Source organism: Carassius gibelio, chromosome A25 (genome assembly GCF_023724105.1).
Source record: "Carassius gibelio isolate Cgi1373 ecotype wild population from Czech Republic chromosome A25, carGib1.2-hapl.c, whole genome shotgun sequence".
In the NCBI taxonomy this organism is placed as follows: domain Eukaryota; kingdom Metazoa; phylum Chordata; class Actinopteri; order Cypriniformes; family Cyprinidae; genus Carassius; species Carassius gibelio.
In genome coordinates, this window is record NC_068395.1 from 2,047,206 (window position 1) to 2,065,268 (window position 18,063).

The following is an 18,063-nucleotide window of genomic DNA, read 5'->3' on the forward strand; positions in this document are numbered from 1 at the left end:
CTCCCCGGAAAATCTGATGTCTGAAGGCACTGCACAACCTCACTAAGACTATTTATAACTCGAGGATCGACATCGGAGTTTGTGACGGCTGCAAAATGTCCAAGTGTATCCAATATAGATTCAACTCGTAGCAAAATGAAGTCATCATCATCCGAAATGTTTGCTAGCTGGTTTAATTCTGCTGCTATACTGGCCATAACCGCCATTTTAGCTCCTCCACGTAACAGCGTAATTGAGCCACACCCACTCATTAACATAGAATTTGCATGCAGGTTGTCTTTGAAAATGAAAACGAAAATGAAAACTGTGAAATAAAAGAGGAGTTAAAATGAAAAGTAAAAATTACATTTAAATTTGAATTGTGTCACCATTATTGCGTGAGCGTTAATAAAGAGCTTTGTAAAAACTGTATTTGGAGTTTATTTTTCACGTTTGGCTTTTCATTTTAATATTGGCAGTCTTGCCTCGAGACTGTATTGAAAATCAAATGTGAAATCACCAATTGCATTTTATGTTTCAATTTGACAGGGATGTCACTGTGAAAATGAAATCATTTAATTTAATTCTCAATTTTGTCACATATTTTGCGTACAGTTTTCTGTAATTAAATCGTTAATCTGGTTTTAATTTTCATTTTAATCATTTAATTTATTTATTTAAATTTGGCAGAAAATTATGGAAGCATATGGGTAGCATTATTCAATTTGGGATGTAATATGCAAAATGACAATGCAATATGTAAAATGGCAATGCATTTCTGTATTTACATTTACATTTTCCAATACATTTGTGCAACGTTTGGTGCAAAATGAAAATGAAAATTAAATTACATAATTTTCATTTGCCATTTACTACACCAGTTTTAATATGTAAAATGAATATTAATTTTAACGCTTTATAAGTTGCAAAATTAAAATGAAAATCTATTACAGAAATGATTAGATACGTCTAACATGTTAAAGCAAACACTGTGGCAAAATGATCATTTAAATGCTATTTTTCTTAAACGCATTAACACTCACAGTCAAGACACTTAACGATTGCATTTTCATTCGGTGTCCCGCAATGAATGTAGCAAAATTCAATGTGCACATTGAAAATGCATTCCGAGCCGATCACGTGTCCCCGCCCTCGCGCCACGTCAATCATTGTGTGAACAAGGCGGGGCTTACAGAAGGTCAGAGACTCAAATCTCAAGGAGCGGATTCAAGTGAGACAAGATGGACAAGACAGTTGGTCCGTGTATGTTTTGATCATTTCGGTTTATGGCTTCAATATTTCATTCGCACTTGTGGGCGGAGCTGAAACGCTGCTTTCATCTGATTGGTCCCTTTGGATAAAAGTGAAGTGGAAATAAAAATCAACAATAGACTGAACAGTTCCATGTCTGTAACATTTACCACTCTCATCTTTTAAGTCATAAGGCACTAGGTGTGTGTGTGTGTGTGTGTGTGTATTTGTGTGTGTGACATTAATAAATAATTGTAAAAATGAATATAGTTACATTTCTAAATAAAAATAGTAAAATTAGCTCTATGCTGCTCAGTGCTCCTGTAGCCTACCCCAGAGCGCCCTCTCGCGGCTGTAGACGGTAATGTTTTCTCTTGGTCCTGAATAAATGCGACTTATAGTCCAGTGAGATTTATGTTTATGTTTATGTATATTTATGTTTTTTTCCTCGTCATGACGTATTTTTGGACTGATGTAACTTATACCGAAAAATACCAGGTAACATTATTATTATTATTTATTATGGGAGTAATTGACACAGACTAAAACTTTAATGTTTCACCCAATTCAGCTCAGATCTTCAGACTCGTCTGACTAGTGTTGCTTGTATAACTGGCCAGACTTACCTTCCCAAAAAATCCTATTTAATTTTATTTCATAAATGTAACTATATTTATTTCCACTTCACTGTTATCCAAAGGGACAGAACTATTTGCACTGTTTTTATCAGTGGGACAATATTCATACAATACTACGACCTAGAAATAATTTGCAGGTCTCAGCAGCACGAATTATGTGCCCAGATACATCTGATTCAAATATTATGCTAATTTACAGTGAGTGTAGTTTCACTCGCACCGACTCTTATTCTGTCTGAAAGAATGACAAGACCCAGCTGAAGGTGGAGCGATTCGACCAATCAGATGAAAGCAGCGTTTCAGCTCCGCCCACAAGTGCGAATGAAATATTGAAGCCATAAACCGAAATGATCAAAACATACACGGACCAACTGTCTTGTCCATCTTGTCTCACTTGAATCCGCTCCTTGAGATTTGAGTCTCTGACCTTCTGTAAGCCCCGCCTTGTTCACACAATGATTGACGTGGCGCGAGGGCGGGGACACGTGATCGGCTCGGAATGCATTTTCAATGTGCACATTGAATTTTGCTACATTCATTGCGGGACACCGAATGAAAATGCAATCGTAAGTGTCTTGACTGTGAGTGTTAATGCAATTAAGAAAATTTGCATTTAAATGATCATTTTGCCACAGTTTTTGCTTTAATATGTTAGACATATCTAATCATTTCTGTAATATATTTTCATTTTAATTTTGCAACTTATAAAGCGATAAAATTAATATTTATTTTACATTTTAAAACTGGTGTAGTAAATGGCAAATTAAAATTATGTAATTTAATTTTCATTTTCATTTTGCACCAAACGTTGCACAAATGTATTGGAAAATGTAAATGTAAATACAGAAATGCATTGCCATTTTACATATTGCATTGTCATTTTGCATATTACATCCCAAATTGAATAATGCTACCCATATGCTTCCATAGAAAATGCCTTCCATACTGTTCGCGACTTGTTTGATTCTGTTGATTCAGATCGACACTTCGGAGTCTGTTCGCGACTCCGTTGATTCAGATCGGCACTTCGGAGCCTGTTCGCGACTCGGTTGATTCAGATCGGCACTTCGGAGCCTGTTCGCGACTCGGTTGATTCAGATCGGTACCTCGGAGTCTGTTCGCGACTCGGTTGATTCAGATCGGTACTTCGGAGCCTGTTCGCGACTCCGTTGATTCAGAACGGCACTTCGGAGCCTGTTCGCGACTCGGTTGATTCAGATCGGCACTTCGGAGCCTGTTCGCGACTCGGTTGATTCAGATCGGCACTTCGGAGCCTGTTCGCGACTCGGTTGATTCAGATCGGCACTTCGGAGTCTGTTCGCGACTCAGTTGATTCAAATTTATCCACTGAGAAAGTTGAACAGAAATTATCATGAACTCTTAAAGATGATGATGAAAAGGAAAGGTAATATTGCATATAAAATTATATCCTCCTATATAAATTATATTCCTCCTCATATGAGTATTTAACATGCTTATTATTGTGGGCCATTTTTGCCATTATAGACAGAATGTGGGAATTAATTGAATGGACAGAAATGGATGCGTCTCTGGAGATTGTAAAGAGAAAAGACATTCTTCAGTCTGTAGTTCATGAGGAGGATGTTGTTGATGTAAAGTATGAGGATGAAAGCTCTCATGCACTTCTTCTCAAGATGAATGGTTAGATTGGTGATTTCTTCTGGTTGAACTCTTCATTTGAAACAATGAACCTTTCCTGTACAGAAAATAAGGACAAGCTGCTGAAGCGTCTAAATCAGATGGAGTCAGAGAGAAGGCAAAAAGAGGAGTGCAAGCTGCCTGTGAAGAGAGCAATAAAAAGGAAAATAATATTCAGTCCAGAAAACACCCCATCATCAAGTCCAGATCAAGAGATTTAAAGAAGTCAAATCTAACTTCCTGATCAATTATATCAACAACAACAACAAAACATAGTTTTCCTGTGTATTAATGTTTTTACTCCACAGTAGTTTTATATATAGTAGTAGGCAGGGACGTGCACAGACATTTTGAGGGGCAGGGGCTCAAGTGGAATAAAGGGCACTTCTCATAATTACGTTTTTTTTTTTTTTTAAACAAAAAAGTATATATATTAACGCAACACTGACTTCCTTTAAAAAAAAAAATTAAAATAGTTTATTAATTTAATCTTCCTCAAACTCTAATTTTCAAAAGATGTCTACAAAATAATCAGTTCACACAGAAACCATGGTCTCCTTAGTATTCACTAGGTTTATAGAGCAGCAAAGGAAACCATCCCACAATGTGCATGTTTTGAAAACATTTTCTTTGCTACTAGCTTCAAGTATATATTTAGAATAACCAAAATAACTGCATCAAGCAGAGGGGTGTGCTTTACTAATAATTTTTTTTTTTTTTGCACAAGGCACTACATCATTTTAATTATTTTGGTGTTATCAGAACACATAACACTGTAAAATCAACACAAATATTCACTCTAAACTGAAGAGGGTTGTTGCTGCTATTTTGTTAACTTTACTGAAAAAATCACTGCAAAAATGATTGAAAAATACAGCAACTTAATAAAATTCTTACAAAAAAAGGGTCTTCTACTTCAAAATAAAATCTGTTACTTCCATTCCCTGGTTGTCTCTCCTTCCTCTCTTACAGCGGTGACCATGCATTTAGCGATTTGCTACTCTTGGCTGTTTCCTGGCGCTCCTTCTCCTTCCTTTTCTGTATCCTCTCTTTTTTTTGGCATTATGCTGCCTGCCTGGCCCTGCACTGCAAGCATGATTAAAATTAATTGTTTAAATACTTTTTGTTTCACAAGCAAAATAACTTTTTAGCTTCACACAACTAAGCATCAGAATACTGAATTGCCTTAATGTTTTAATCAAATACATTCATATTATTATTGCTATGCATGTACACATACACAATAACTGATGGTGACTGACAAGGATAGTTTCACATTTGAGGGAGGACTGTATCATCACCATCATCAAATAAAACCTTCAAAATCCACATTTAGATGGAGTTTGTTTTAAACCTACTACACTCAAAAAATATTCTGTGGCTTAGTAAATATTTAACTTAATTAACTTAATAAAATCTCTGAAAATCTTACTTGATTGTTTGAATTAAACTTACCAAAATAGAGTAAAATTTCAATACAATTAAATAAAATGTCATGTATGTATTTGTGGTTGTATGGAATACTATTTTATAAAGGTTGCGGGGAAATAAAAAAAAAAGTTTTTATAAATTTATAAATATTGTTCTTTTTAATGTTTAATGTTAACTTATTTCTACTCAGTTTTATTTATTAATGTACAGATGCAGTTACTCAGATTTACTACATTTTTTAGAGTGTAGCCTATCCTCCATCTGTTTGCATCTGTAGATTTCTTCTAGATTCACAAATTCAGATTTCTGAATTGCTATGGACTCACAGGATTCTAACCGTAGAGACGGAGCGTACTATTTTCTTTAGCGGAAGCAATACAATCGGGTTTAAATCAATAAACTCCCTTTTAATATTTTGTGTCAAATTATTTATTTATTTGGTAGGTATCCATGTAATAAGCAGGAGGATAAAGTATAGCGATTATCCCTTACACAGCTCTAGTCTAGTAGCTCTGAGTTTGAGTAGGGGGTTGATAAGAAGAAACATCTGAGATCATGTTTATGTGTAAATACTCAACTGAGACTTCCTGAGCATTGATGGAGTGTCTAGAGGCTCTCTGTAGCTCCATATGCTGCATTTAAGCCTATGTTGTAGTCATTCTGGGACTGCTTGATGTCTTTTAGCTGTCTCAGGAGATGGTGGACAGGTCTCTGTATTTGCATGACGAGAGAGTGGGTGGAATGAAGCTGGACAGACTGTGGTTTCTGAGCATAATAAGTTTTGACATGTCTCATTTTAAAAGCATCAGGAGATACATCCACCCCCATGATCCACAGAAGGACACATGTAACCATCTCTGCTTGACCTTGATCTCACCCTTAGCTTTACTTTTAAGGAAATTACATTTGAAATAAAATAAGCTTAAAATAAGGTTATAATTATAAAAAAAAAAAAAAAAACTAAATATCAAGTAGCATATTGAAGTAAACGTGACATTTTTAAGTAAAAAGAAAAAATAGTTTTTGTTTGTAAAATGAACTTAACTGATACTATCTTTATTTACAAGTTCAAAACATCACTTTTTACAGTGCAGCATATATTGTGATACAGTATGACCCCTCAAGCTGATCTATTCTTTGATCAACTCTTAATTTTTAATTAATCAAAAGCAGCAAGCATTCCATTGACAAAGTGGGCTCAGCAGTGAAATCAATAACTCAAAACCATAGAAAAGCCACAGAAACACAGTTTCTAAATATTGCATTCTAACCCCGTTCACTGAAATCAAACCACTCACTTCCAGTGTAAGCGGGTTCACTCAGCTTTTAATGAACACAGTGTGACCCGAAGAGAACAAATAGCACGAAAGGCATGAAAACAATCACCAGCGAACGTCTAACCTACATTTACCTAACAAGTTACTTATATTAATAAGTTCTTCAGAATCATACAGAAAGTTTTTGATTGCATCGATTCACTTTTGATCTTCACATTGGAGATTCTTTGATGCACAAACACAAACAGAAGGAAATGTTTCAATTGTTCGTTTAAGCATAAACTGCTATTTTTGATTCAGTAACAACACCTCAAAAACAAGATCTTTCTGATTTGTTGGGCATGTCACATTCTCTATGTATTTTTGCATTGTTTCTTCATCGTTCTCGCGTGTAAACATCGTACAACACTCTGGTCCATGAACAGATTTTTAAAGTACATGCATTTGAATTACATGCATGTGTTTTATGATCATAACAATTTAAGTAGCGCTAGTTTTATTAACTATTTACATGGAAATTATGTTCGTGTATTAAGAATCGCTATAAAAATGTTTTATAGGAAAATAAATGAAATAGGAAATTCATTCTGCCTGTTTATATGTAACAGTACACAAATTATTTTAAGAATCATGTACACAAATTTGTTTTGTATGCATTTCATGAAACAACAGTTTACATAACAATGATTTTCCAAACATTTTATGCAAATTCGTGAAGCCAATTCATTACAGCTCTCAAAATGTAAACATACGAAATTAAATCATGAAGTAAAAACATAAAGGCAGCAATAACCAAACTTCATTTTTGTTTCATACAACATGCTGTATTTACATGTATGCATTATTTGTCTGGTTTATTTATACTTTTGGGTAGGCTATGTTTTGTTCATAAACTGTTAGCAAAGAGCTTGCAGCAGTTGGGCAGAGTTGGCAGGAACTTCCGGAAGAACTTCCTGAACTCTGAGTTGAAGATGGTGTAGATGACGGGGTTGAGGGCGCTGTTGACGTAGCCTAGCCAGGTCACGATGCTAGTGACGCTGCTGGGGATGTAGCAGTCTTCACAGAGAGCCCTCATCGTGTGCACTACGAAGAACGGCGTCCAGCAGAACAGGAAGGCACCTGGAGATGACACGTCAATGTTTTTTCAAACGACACGTTATTTACACAAACTGCTCTTCAGTAAAGTGCACTACACTGTATAGACCATGAGCATTTAAAGTGGCAGTCGACAAAACTGCAGCACACTTAATAGTAAATTCAACATTGTTGTCAGATGGTGCAGACACTCATGTTCTTTGCAATAAAAGAAAAAAAAAAGGTTCTTTTAAGAACTGTTCACTGAAAGGTTCTTTGGAGAACCAAAAATAGCATGGCTGCATAATCCTTTCTTAATGTGGAGATTTTTTTTTTAAATTGCACTATAAATAACCTTTTGTGAAACACTCTTTAAAATAAAGTTCCTTCACTACCGTTCATGGTTTAATGAAAATCCTTCAGCATCCATTGAACCTTTCATTTACAAAAGGCTCTTAACAGTGGAAAAAGGTTGTTCAGATTATTAAAATGTTCTTCACATTAAGAAAAAAAAGGTTATTTCATGAACTGCTGACTTAAGGGTTCTTTAGAGAAGCAGAAATGATTCTTCAATGGCATTGCTGTGGAAAAAAAAAAAAACAACCTTTTAGAACCTTGGATGGATGTTAATGTTCTTAATGGAATGCCAATAAAGAACCTTAAGAGTGTAGAATTTTTAAGGAGTCAGTGGGGTCCAGTGTACTTTGGCCTTTATGCTATTTACTTTTGCAAACAAATAAATGTCATGTTATATATTAAACTTTTTTTTTGAGATTGAGCTTTTGAACTTGACTGTCAATGTGTATTGTGGAAATCCTGACCCCTCTCTCTCTCTCTCTCTCTCTCTCATCTGTACTCAGGTTGAGAAGGGGTGAAATGATTGGCAGGTACTGTCAGTACTGTACAGATCACATCAGTGGCACATCTCTCAGGAACCTGTGAAGAGGATAAGTGCAGGTCTCAGTGTGACGGCTGCCCCAGCTCTGCCTGCTGGACTAGAGCCAGGCTTACATCATAATCTGATTGGAGGACTGGTGACGAATGATTAGCCAATGAGGCTCGAAGGAGTTCCTCATTTCAGCACACAGAAACAGTATTTGTAATCGCTCCTCTAAGCCAGGTACTCGTTTTTTTTCATCTCTTGTTTTTTAAAACGGATGGAGATCAGAGAGAGCAGAGGTATAAATATGCATCTGCAGTTTTGTTCTGGTGCATTTTATGGTTGAATCAAAGCCACTAGAAAAGAAATTAGTTTCCCTTAATAAATGTTACTTTTAGGCAACAATGTTTCGTTGCTACTTTAATGATAAATAACCTGTCTTTTTTTTATTAATAAAAATAAATGTTTAAGAATGTCATGTTAATTGTCTCCTTCAAACAAACTAAAAAACTATGAATTTCAAAGTATATAATATATAATAAATTATAATATATATATTCAAATTAGACGATAATATGTCTTATAGGGTCAGAATGATGGTTGCACTCTGTTAAATGTGTATTTTAATAATAAATTAACCATCCATCAATTAATTAAATACAATCATTTCTTTTTATATATACATAATTTTTTTATAGGTTTCTTGTAAATGTACTGAAAAACATGTCGTGGTATTTTCTCTGCAAAAAAAAAAATCTGCAAATCGAAGGCCATAAAAAAAAAAAAAAAAAAAAAAACGTCGATAATGACTATTTCAGTATCATTAATTAATCACCATCAATAATTTAATTAATGTTTAGAGAGTTTATCTATTTCCTTTCATAAACAACACAGGGAGACCGAAATCTTAGTAGTTTAGTAAAAACTTGCCCCTGGATTTTCTCAACATAAAAATATCGGACGGAGATTTATAAGGGAAAGTGAATAGTTTAGGTGCTGGCCTCCATTTCTTTCTTCATAATTGTTTTTTACCATTTTTTAAATGGCCCTGAGATGTGACCGAATATTTGCAGCTCATCTGTAGTCCCTCATCAGATCTGGAGTATAACAGGACATGATGTATTTCATGTCTTCTTACCTACTACAACAGGAAGCACCCTCATTGCTCTCCTCTCCCTCCCATTTGTTTTGGCTCTCTTCTTTTGCCGGTTCTGGTTTGGATGTTCATGGTAGCTCCCACCGGGATAGGCGAGCATGCACACGGGCTCCTGCTCCAGCTCCTCTAAGGTAATGTCAGACAGATCTTTCTTGATGACGAGTGGCAGGCCGGACAGCGGCTGCAGGGACGAGGCGGCCTCCTGAAGCTTTCGGCAGGCCTTCATGCTGCTCCTCAGCGTGGCTTTCCGTGCCTCATCCCAGTTCCTCAGGCCGTGAAACATCCCGCAGTACAGCACGAGCATGATGGGGCACGGCATGAAAAACGAACAGATGGAGGAATACACCACGTAGTTGTTGTCCTCCAGCTTGCATTCGCTGTGGTCCCGGTTGGGGACCTTGTTGACTCCGAACATCACTGGGGAGGCCACGGCCGAGGCCAGGATCCATGTGTCAGAAAGCAGAACAATCTGTTGCTGATCCACGTGTTTGCGGTTGTAATTAAGAGGGATGGAGACAGCGATGAACCTGGAGCCAGCCGTATGAGGTATTACAAGACAATCCATGCAAAGCTAGTAAAGGGGTAAATCCTAGCTGTGTAAAATCAGTGTACTGCATGAATTTACATGTATCCATCCTTATCCAGATTCCCATGAGTTCAAGAATCAGAGATTTAAGGCCCGTTTTACACATTTGATGTCTTCCACACAACACTATCCTTAAAATAAAGTGATTTCCGGATTACCATGGTGAGTTTTGTTCTTTGATAATGACTGGAAATAAAAACATGTTTATTAGAAGCAGTAGAAAGTTATTTAGAAGTAGAAACTACTGTACATTGGCATGAAATCTAATTTGCATAAGGTTGGGAACAGGGTTATTAAAGATAACTAAAACTATACAAAAATGTAAATGTTAAAACGTAAAATAATATAAAATAAACGTTAAATAAAATAGAATACAAAAAGTTATATTTTTAGAAGCATTTTTCATTTCATCTTTTCATTTAGTTTAACTTGTGATATACTAAAATAACTTAAACTAAAACTGAAATAGAAATAAAAACTATACAGACTTATTATTATTTTAAAATAATAACAATTATAATAATGACAAAAACACTAAACTGCCAAATGAAATTATTGAAATCTAACTAAAATGAAAATGGAAAAAGGAAAAAGGAAAAATAAATAACAATGTAATATATATATATTATCGGTCCGTGTCCATTATCACATATTATCATATGGTAATTCATTTGCAAATTGTCCAGATTTAGTCCGAACTGAATCTTTGTTTGATATAGCTAAACTATACCTTTTTTATATTATTATTATTATTTTCACATTTGTGTCATTTCATACTTTTGATGATGAGTTTGATAAAAAAAAAATGTCTAAATAAAAAGTGTTGTTTTTGTCCAGCCAGTTTTATTTTAGCATCATTGATATATTATTTATTTATTTATTTATTAATATATTTTATTTTTATTTTATTTGAAGTTTTCATAATTTATTAATTAAATAATTAATACATTGCTGTTATTATTAAGTGTGCCTGTTCTTAATAATATTTAGTTTTAAGTATTTTAATCTTTCAATTAGATAAAAAAGAGAAATTATACCTAACTAAAATAAGTTTAAACTTTTATTTTTAATTAATTCTTATTTTAATATTATTTTTTATTTAAGTTTTTTTTTTTAAGCAGGCATATACTTTTACCATTTTTAAGTAACGAGTTTTTATGAATTTTTAATTAAGTTTAATTAAGTTTTTTGGTACTAATCCTGTGTCCCAAAGACACCATGTGTGCATCAGCTGAAGTCAGACCCATCTGTCTATGCTGATGGCACAGAGGTTAAATATAGAGGCGGTGCACAGCATGACATCCATGGTCATCAGTCCATCACAGAGGGTCATACTGAGCGACCAAACCCCATCCTGGAACTAAGAAGAGAGAAAATCATCATCTTTTACTCTTCACCCATCTGTTGCTTCTCTCTCATTTTGTCCAATCACCTCTTTCTCATTGCTCTCCGACCGCTTTCACCTTCTCCTTTAACTTTGTGTTCTTAGAGCCACAGTGGAGCGACCGTGAAACCTTCATTTCCTTATTATCAGCTTGGTGTTGTCACAAAAACCAATCCAAACACACACACACACACACGTCTCATGCTCCGGGGCTGATGGTAATTTAGTGGCTGATATGCATCCCGCAGTCTAAAAAAAGAAATAAAACAGCAGAGAGGAGGATTTAATGGCATTTTAATTATTGGCCAGGAGAAAAGGACAGATTCTTAATTGCTTTTTTGGTAAGACAATGCACATTGTGTGATGTGTGTTTATGACGCCCGGATCTGGCAGAGACAGACAGCTTCAGCAGGAGGAGGCCGAATTAATGCATGTCTGCACATTTTTTTCATGCAAGCCAATATAGTTGTTTAGCAGATTGGGTAAGAATTTAATTACAACCAAGTTAATGGATTACATTACTGTTACCATGAAAACTGTAGTTAATGGCAAGCTTTAGTTATTGTTGAAACAATGTTAACATATATATTTAAATAATTAAATTTTTCATATGATGTGTCTGCGTGTATATATGATAAATATTTAAATAACTTTATTTAAATTTACTTAATGATTGTATATTTTGTAAATATTAATTGTATTTGTATATACACACAAACACAAATATATATATATATATATATATATATATATATATATATATAATTTCCTAGTGTATAATTTATAAATTTATATTAATAAATTTAAATATTTTAATAATTAAATATTACATATGCACACACGCACAGACACCCACTCAAAATTTATTAATTCATATGTATTAATTAATATTATTTTCCTCAAGTTTGTTTGCTGTTTTTTTTTTTTATCAAGAAACAATAGTGTTAGCAATAAAAGATAAATATACAATATGTTCTCTTATTCTGTTATTGTTCTGTTAGATTGCAATGAATATTCATATTTTTTATATTATAATATTTAATATATATATATACAGAGAGAGAGCTACATACAAGCACAAGCGCGCACAAACTCAAAATGTAATATTTAAATATATTTTATCATTCAGAAAATATTACATATGATCAAAACGACATGTAAATAATTTATTAGCATTTTTCAGTATTGCATAAAATCACGTTATTAGCCTTCATATAGTTGACGTGCGAAAACCATCATGAAAGTGTTAAAAACTTACAGAGGTAGGCAGGTTTTACCTCGTCGTTTAAGATGATCAGCAGATAAACCGGCTTAGCAAGGTTATAAAGTTGGTATCTGTTTGTTCCCTGGTCACCTTGAACACTATATTAGACTAAATGTCAAACCCCTAGGTAATGACTGACCTCTGCATACACGAACAGAGGTAAGACCAGAACCGCCAGCAGCAGATCAGCAACAGCCAAGCTGAAGATGAAGTAGTTGGTTGTGGTTTTGAGCGCTTTCTCCGTGCACACGCTCACACGCACGAGCACGTTCCCGCAGATGATGATGATGATCGATAATATCCCGAAGACGCGCGCTGGGAAGTTACAGTTGGTGCTGTGGCTGGAGGCGGTGAGGTTGGCTGGCATGTCTGCCTCTAGAAGTCATCTGGGAATCCCTTGACGAAACTGAACCCGTTTCTTCTTCGCCATGATTCGCGCGTTTTTTCAAGACTCCGAAAGTTCCGCTTTGGAGCTGCGTCCCGTTATATTCTGTCCTACTCACCGCTAAGATCATCACTAGTTTCGACGCGAATGTTTTCATTCAGGCTGATTTTCGAGCGCTTATCTCCATCCAGGACGCTGTTAATATCTGAGGCGTTTCATTATATTACCCTGGGGTCAAAACGCTGTGTTTATCATAGCATCACTTTGTCAAAGTTAGTGAATATGGCTGGATAAAGCCAGAGACGAACAGTGCTGATAATCTCAAGGGGTGGGACATTATCCACCACGACTGGATGAAGGATGCAGGTTTAAATCTTATATTAAATCGCTTATATTAATTTTTACCCTGATAGTGCATCACTTAGACGTCTATTTGACGTCTGCATTTACATCTGCAAGACGTAAGTGTTTGCTCATATGCAACACCTCTATAGGACATTAAGAAGATGTCTTTAAGATTTTGAATGTACAGTGTATTGTTATCTTAAATACGTCTATCAGATCTATTCCAGATGAAGAGATCTTTAAGAGACATCTCTCAGATGTACGTGTGCTATCTACTGATTTTCAGGGAGGTTTACTGTTATCCAGATAGCACACATATGTCTGCAAGATGTCTGTTAAACATCGCTTCATCTGGAAAACATTTGCTGTGTACAAACATCTGATAGACGTCTTTAAAATATCAGTTTTACATTCATTCTTAATCATAGACATCTTCTATACGTCTTCTCGACATTTAATAGGAAACGTCCTATTGACGTATTGCAGATTAGCAAACATTCTTAATGCAATTGTTGTTCGTGAGCGTGAAAAAACATTCATTTTACCGATTGAGGAAACGTTCATGACTGTTTTACTCTTTCCTATGCACCTACCTAGCCAATATGAGTTTACAGAAACAACGTGTATAAATATACTTGGATCAGGCTGGTTTTAGAAGTTTTGGCCACTTCTTTAGATCATTTTAGATAGTTTTGCATGCCACACAGCAGAATACAAATGTCATGCCAGGAGTTAATGTGTGTTCCTCACAAAACAGGGCTTGAACAATGGTTTATGTGTTTGACCTTTGTAAAATGGTCCATTAAACATCTATCAAAACAGATTAGTGCTGCTTTCGTTCGGGCTGCTGAATCTCACACAGGTGTCTATCGTGTCTCTTTTGTGTCTGAGATCCATTCATTAGCCACAGTGGCTCATGCACACCAATTAACAATGTTTTGGATACAATGATAAAGGCAATTCAGACATTATAATAGTAGTATATAATAATAAACACACTGATTTAATTTTAATAGTTTTAATAAACGTAAATGAAAATACACAATATTTTTTCTAGTTTTTATTACAATTGGCATGCCTCTATAATGAAATGAAATGGCTAAATTATGTTAAGTGCTTTCATCTGCCGATATTGTCAGCGATAGTCATCTGATAAGCAACCAGTGAGAGTGTTGTGTCATAACCTGTTTTGCCATGGATTATCTGTGTAGGTTTCAACTGCATTATGATAAATCTTTGAGAAATGCTTTGACCTTTCCACATTGTAAAGACGAATGCAGGAACGTTGACATTTTACACATAAAAGTCCTGCTGTTTTGTTGAGTAAAACTCATTAAACCAGTACATTTAGTAATAATATGACTGTTTACTGATTGAAATATTGAAGATGCATGGATTTGTTGTCTTGGTTTTAGTTTGTGGATATCTGCACCTGTGACCTGTTTTTCTGAGTGATTTATTGTGATTGTTCATTTCTGAGGTACTCGTAAGTGCATTGGAGGAGACTGAACGAACTTTCAGACAGCAATATACATCAAACTGGTTAGATGCACAACTAAAACATATTTTTTTACATGAACGTTCTGGTTGCAAAACAAGCATTTCTGGACAGCATCTGTGATGTGCTAGTCTTTCTAGGTTTGACCATTTAATTTATATTTAAAATAAAATCGTATATAAAAAGAAAATGTATTTTAAAATTGACCTTTTTAGCTGCGTCCATTAATTAGTTGGTTAAATTATAATTTAGTTTTGTTTTCAAACATACTTTTTTTTACATACTGAGGTACACATGGAAATAATTTTGTCACATCTGAGCTCCATTAGAGAATATTTGATTAATAATTTGCAGTTCATGGAAGTTAATCAGTTGTGTTTGTGTCCTGATTACAGTATCGATCCAGTCAGGGATCTTTACCAAAGACGGTACAATTGCAGTTCCACATTAACCCTTTGATATTTTCACTCATATCTTATCTTTTTCACTCTGGACTGGATAAAAGTAAACAGCTTTATTAATCAATGTGTTTGACGTTTTCATTTACATCTGTGCATGTTGTTGCAGCATAAATTGCCGTGTTTTTATTAAGTGACCTATAAAACCATTTTTTATCACTTGTGTGTTTCATCATCAATGCAATCTCATTTTATCATTAATGTCAGATTAAACCTTAAATAGTATTCAGATAAAAACACTTACGATCACCATAAAACATTATTAAATCTTATTTGTATTAAAGTGTCAATTTACGGTTATGTGTAAGGTTCGGTTATAGTGAAGGAGAAATAATATTAAATCTAAATGTCAGAGGAGAACTGAAAAAAAAAGTAAAATTGAAGTAAAAGCACAAAAATAATGCATAATATTGTAATCATTTTAAATAGCCTAATGTTTTATAATAGCCCCATTTTGTGCCAAAAAGGTTTTTTTTTCCTTATATAGAACCGTTTGGCATAAAGGGTTCTTTGCAGTTGAGTAAAGAACCCTAGGGTTCTATATAGAACCCCAAATAACTTTTATTTCTAAGAGTGTGCAGGCTTATGGGATAGGAAAAAAGCTTATTAACTTAAAAATAGCCTAAAATTAGTATCTTCTTTTTTCTTTTTGCAGTTTTAAAGGCTTTTTTTTTTGGGTGCAGATTCATTTATCACTGTTAATGTTGCTGATATTAATACAATATTTATCTTAGAGTTTGTTTCATGTGTTAGTATAGTAACTTATGTTGTTGTTTATGTATTAAAAAATATCACAATCACCTTTGCGGTAGTGTATTAAACAATATTCCATATCGTTGGGCCTATGCAAATTGTACACACTTAAAAATAAAAGATCCCAAAATAACCCTTCTAATTCCACAAAGAACTTTCTGTGAACAGTTTCATGAAGAACCTTTTGAGGAATGGAATGAATTCATGGATGTTAAAGGTTCTACATGGAATTATATGACAAGGGGAGGGCATTATGGGTAAATGTTCATGTGGTGAGGTTGTTTGTTGCACACACATACAACAGCAGCTGATTGATCCGAAAGTGGAAATGATTCATAAGAACATTGATTTTCAACTTCAGTGAATTAAAACGGTTATCTTCATCATAAATAAAGGGAAGCAGGCCTTGACCTTTTCAAAAGGGATCTCCTGAATATATTCAGTCACAATTTGTTGATGTTTTCCATCAGCAACAAAATACTACAGGATTTTGTAAATATTAAATTTTGTTTAGATTGGGTTGCCAAGTTTTGAGGTGGAGATTAATGCTTGTGCTTATTTCTAGAAATCTTAGGCTTTTGAATGAATCACATCATAAGTTCATATACAGTAAAATCTCCTCCTCATAAAAACACAACTTATACTGTCTTCTGGCATCTTTAGCATCAGAATAAATTTTTGAGTCATGTGGTCATCTGATTCTCATGAAAGCCTGCTTCCGCCACTGAAAAAAAGTACTTTTTATTTCACAAATTCCAACTTTTTGCAATTGCAAATTTACATCTTGCAATTCTGTCACTTTTCTCGGAACTGCGAGATATAAACTCATAAACGCAATTCTGAGAAGAAAAGTCAGAAATGATATAAATATATAATTTTCTAACCCCCATATCTTACATTTTGTGATAATTCACATGCATTCATAAATGCATTTTTACACCGAATAATGCAGTGAAAGAACCCACTCAAAATGCACACGTGCCACTCGTGCTAGAATGACTTCATCATGTAGATGCTTGCACTTTTTAGTCAAGATTTGTTTAGTTTCTCAAATAATTCGCGAACCCGCTCCGAACTCCCGAACTGATTCAAATGATTCGTGATCCCAAACTGACTCAAATGATTCGCGAACCGCTCCTAACTCCCGAACTGATTAAATTGATTCACGCTCCGAATTCATGAACTGACTCAAATGATTCATGTAATTTTTCTCGGAACTGCGAGATGTAAACTCAGCATTGTGATTTAAATGCGCAATTCTGAGAAAAAAAAGTCAGAAATGCAATTTAATATTTTGTAATTCTGAGCTTTTCTCGGAATTGCAAATTTATAACACACAATACTGATTTTATAACTCGCGATTGTGAGATAAAAAGTTGCGGTTACATTTTTTTACATTTTTCTTCAGTAATTTGTGTATGTTGTATCTCTAGATATACTGTATGGGGTGTTTACACAACACCATTTTCAGCTAAAAATATTGTATGCGTTTTGGCCATTCATTTACATGACAATGCATTTTTGGGGCCTTAAATGCCAACTTTTAAAAACAGGTTATAAGTTTTTGGAAACTATACAGTTTTATCGTCTCTGTCTAAACTATGAAGATACAAAGTTGTGAAAATTGTGACGTCATGCGTAACATGCATATTACCTGTTAAGTCTATAGGTTTATGCACAGCAGGTAGTGTTTCTTTACATCGCCATTTTTTAAGACTGGTCATAACTGGTCAAACTAGTTCTTAAGTCACAGTGGATGTTTATGCACTTGGTTCCTGAGAAAGAGTCTCAGCAAAGTCTCCATTTAATGTATATGAACTGAGCTCAGCTGCAGGAAATGTAAAGTGCATATTTCATAAAGACATCAGCCCAAAATTAAACTCAGTAATCATGCTGAAGTGCCACGGTATCCATCACACAGACTCTAAATGTGTCCGTTCAAGCTAACCACAGATTAGTCATCAGCCAGCATGTCATTTACAGGGATACGTGGCAATTTCAATCATGCCGGTGTTATTTACAACACTCTTTCCCACTTCACTAAG

The 18,063-nt window shown here is 34.6% G+C and overlaps 1 protein-coding gene across 1 annotated transcript; it reads right to left on the minus strand.

The window, feature by feature from the left end:
* Nucleotides 1-6,054: 6,054 nt before the first annotated feature.
* Nucleotides 6,055-12,955, minus strand: LOC127947342 (D(4) dopamine receptor-like). The gene is made up of 4 exons (XM_052544415.1): nucleotides 12,719-12,955; nucleotides 11,182-11,291; nucleotides 9,328-9,875; nucleotides 6,055-7,354 (listed from the first exon to the last, which is right to left on the minus strand). The coding sequence occupies exons 1-4, from the start codon at nucleotides 12,944-12,946 to the stop codon at nucleotides 7,122-7,124; spliced, it is 1,119 nt and encodes a 372-aa protein (XP_052400375.1). The 5' UTR covers nucleotides 12,947-12,955; the 3' UTR covers nucleotides 6,055-7,121.
* Nucleotides 12,956-18,063: the final 5,108 nt, after the last annotated feature.

Coding starts and splice junctions, on each gene's coding strand:
- LOC127947342 (XM_052544415.1), bottom strand. CDS start 12,946: ATGCCAGCCAACCTCACCGCCTCCAGCCACAGCACCAACTGTAACTTC. Junction 11,292..12,718: donor CTCTGTTCGTGTATGCAGAG/GTCAGTCATTAC, acceptor CTCTCTTCTTAG/TTCCAGGATGGGGTTTGGTC. Junction 7,355..9,327: donor GGTGCTTCCTGTTGTAGTAG/GTAAGAAGACAT, acceptor TGTCATCTCCAG/GTGCCTTCCTGTTCTGCTGG.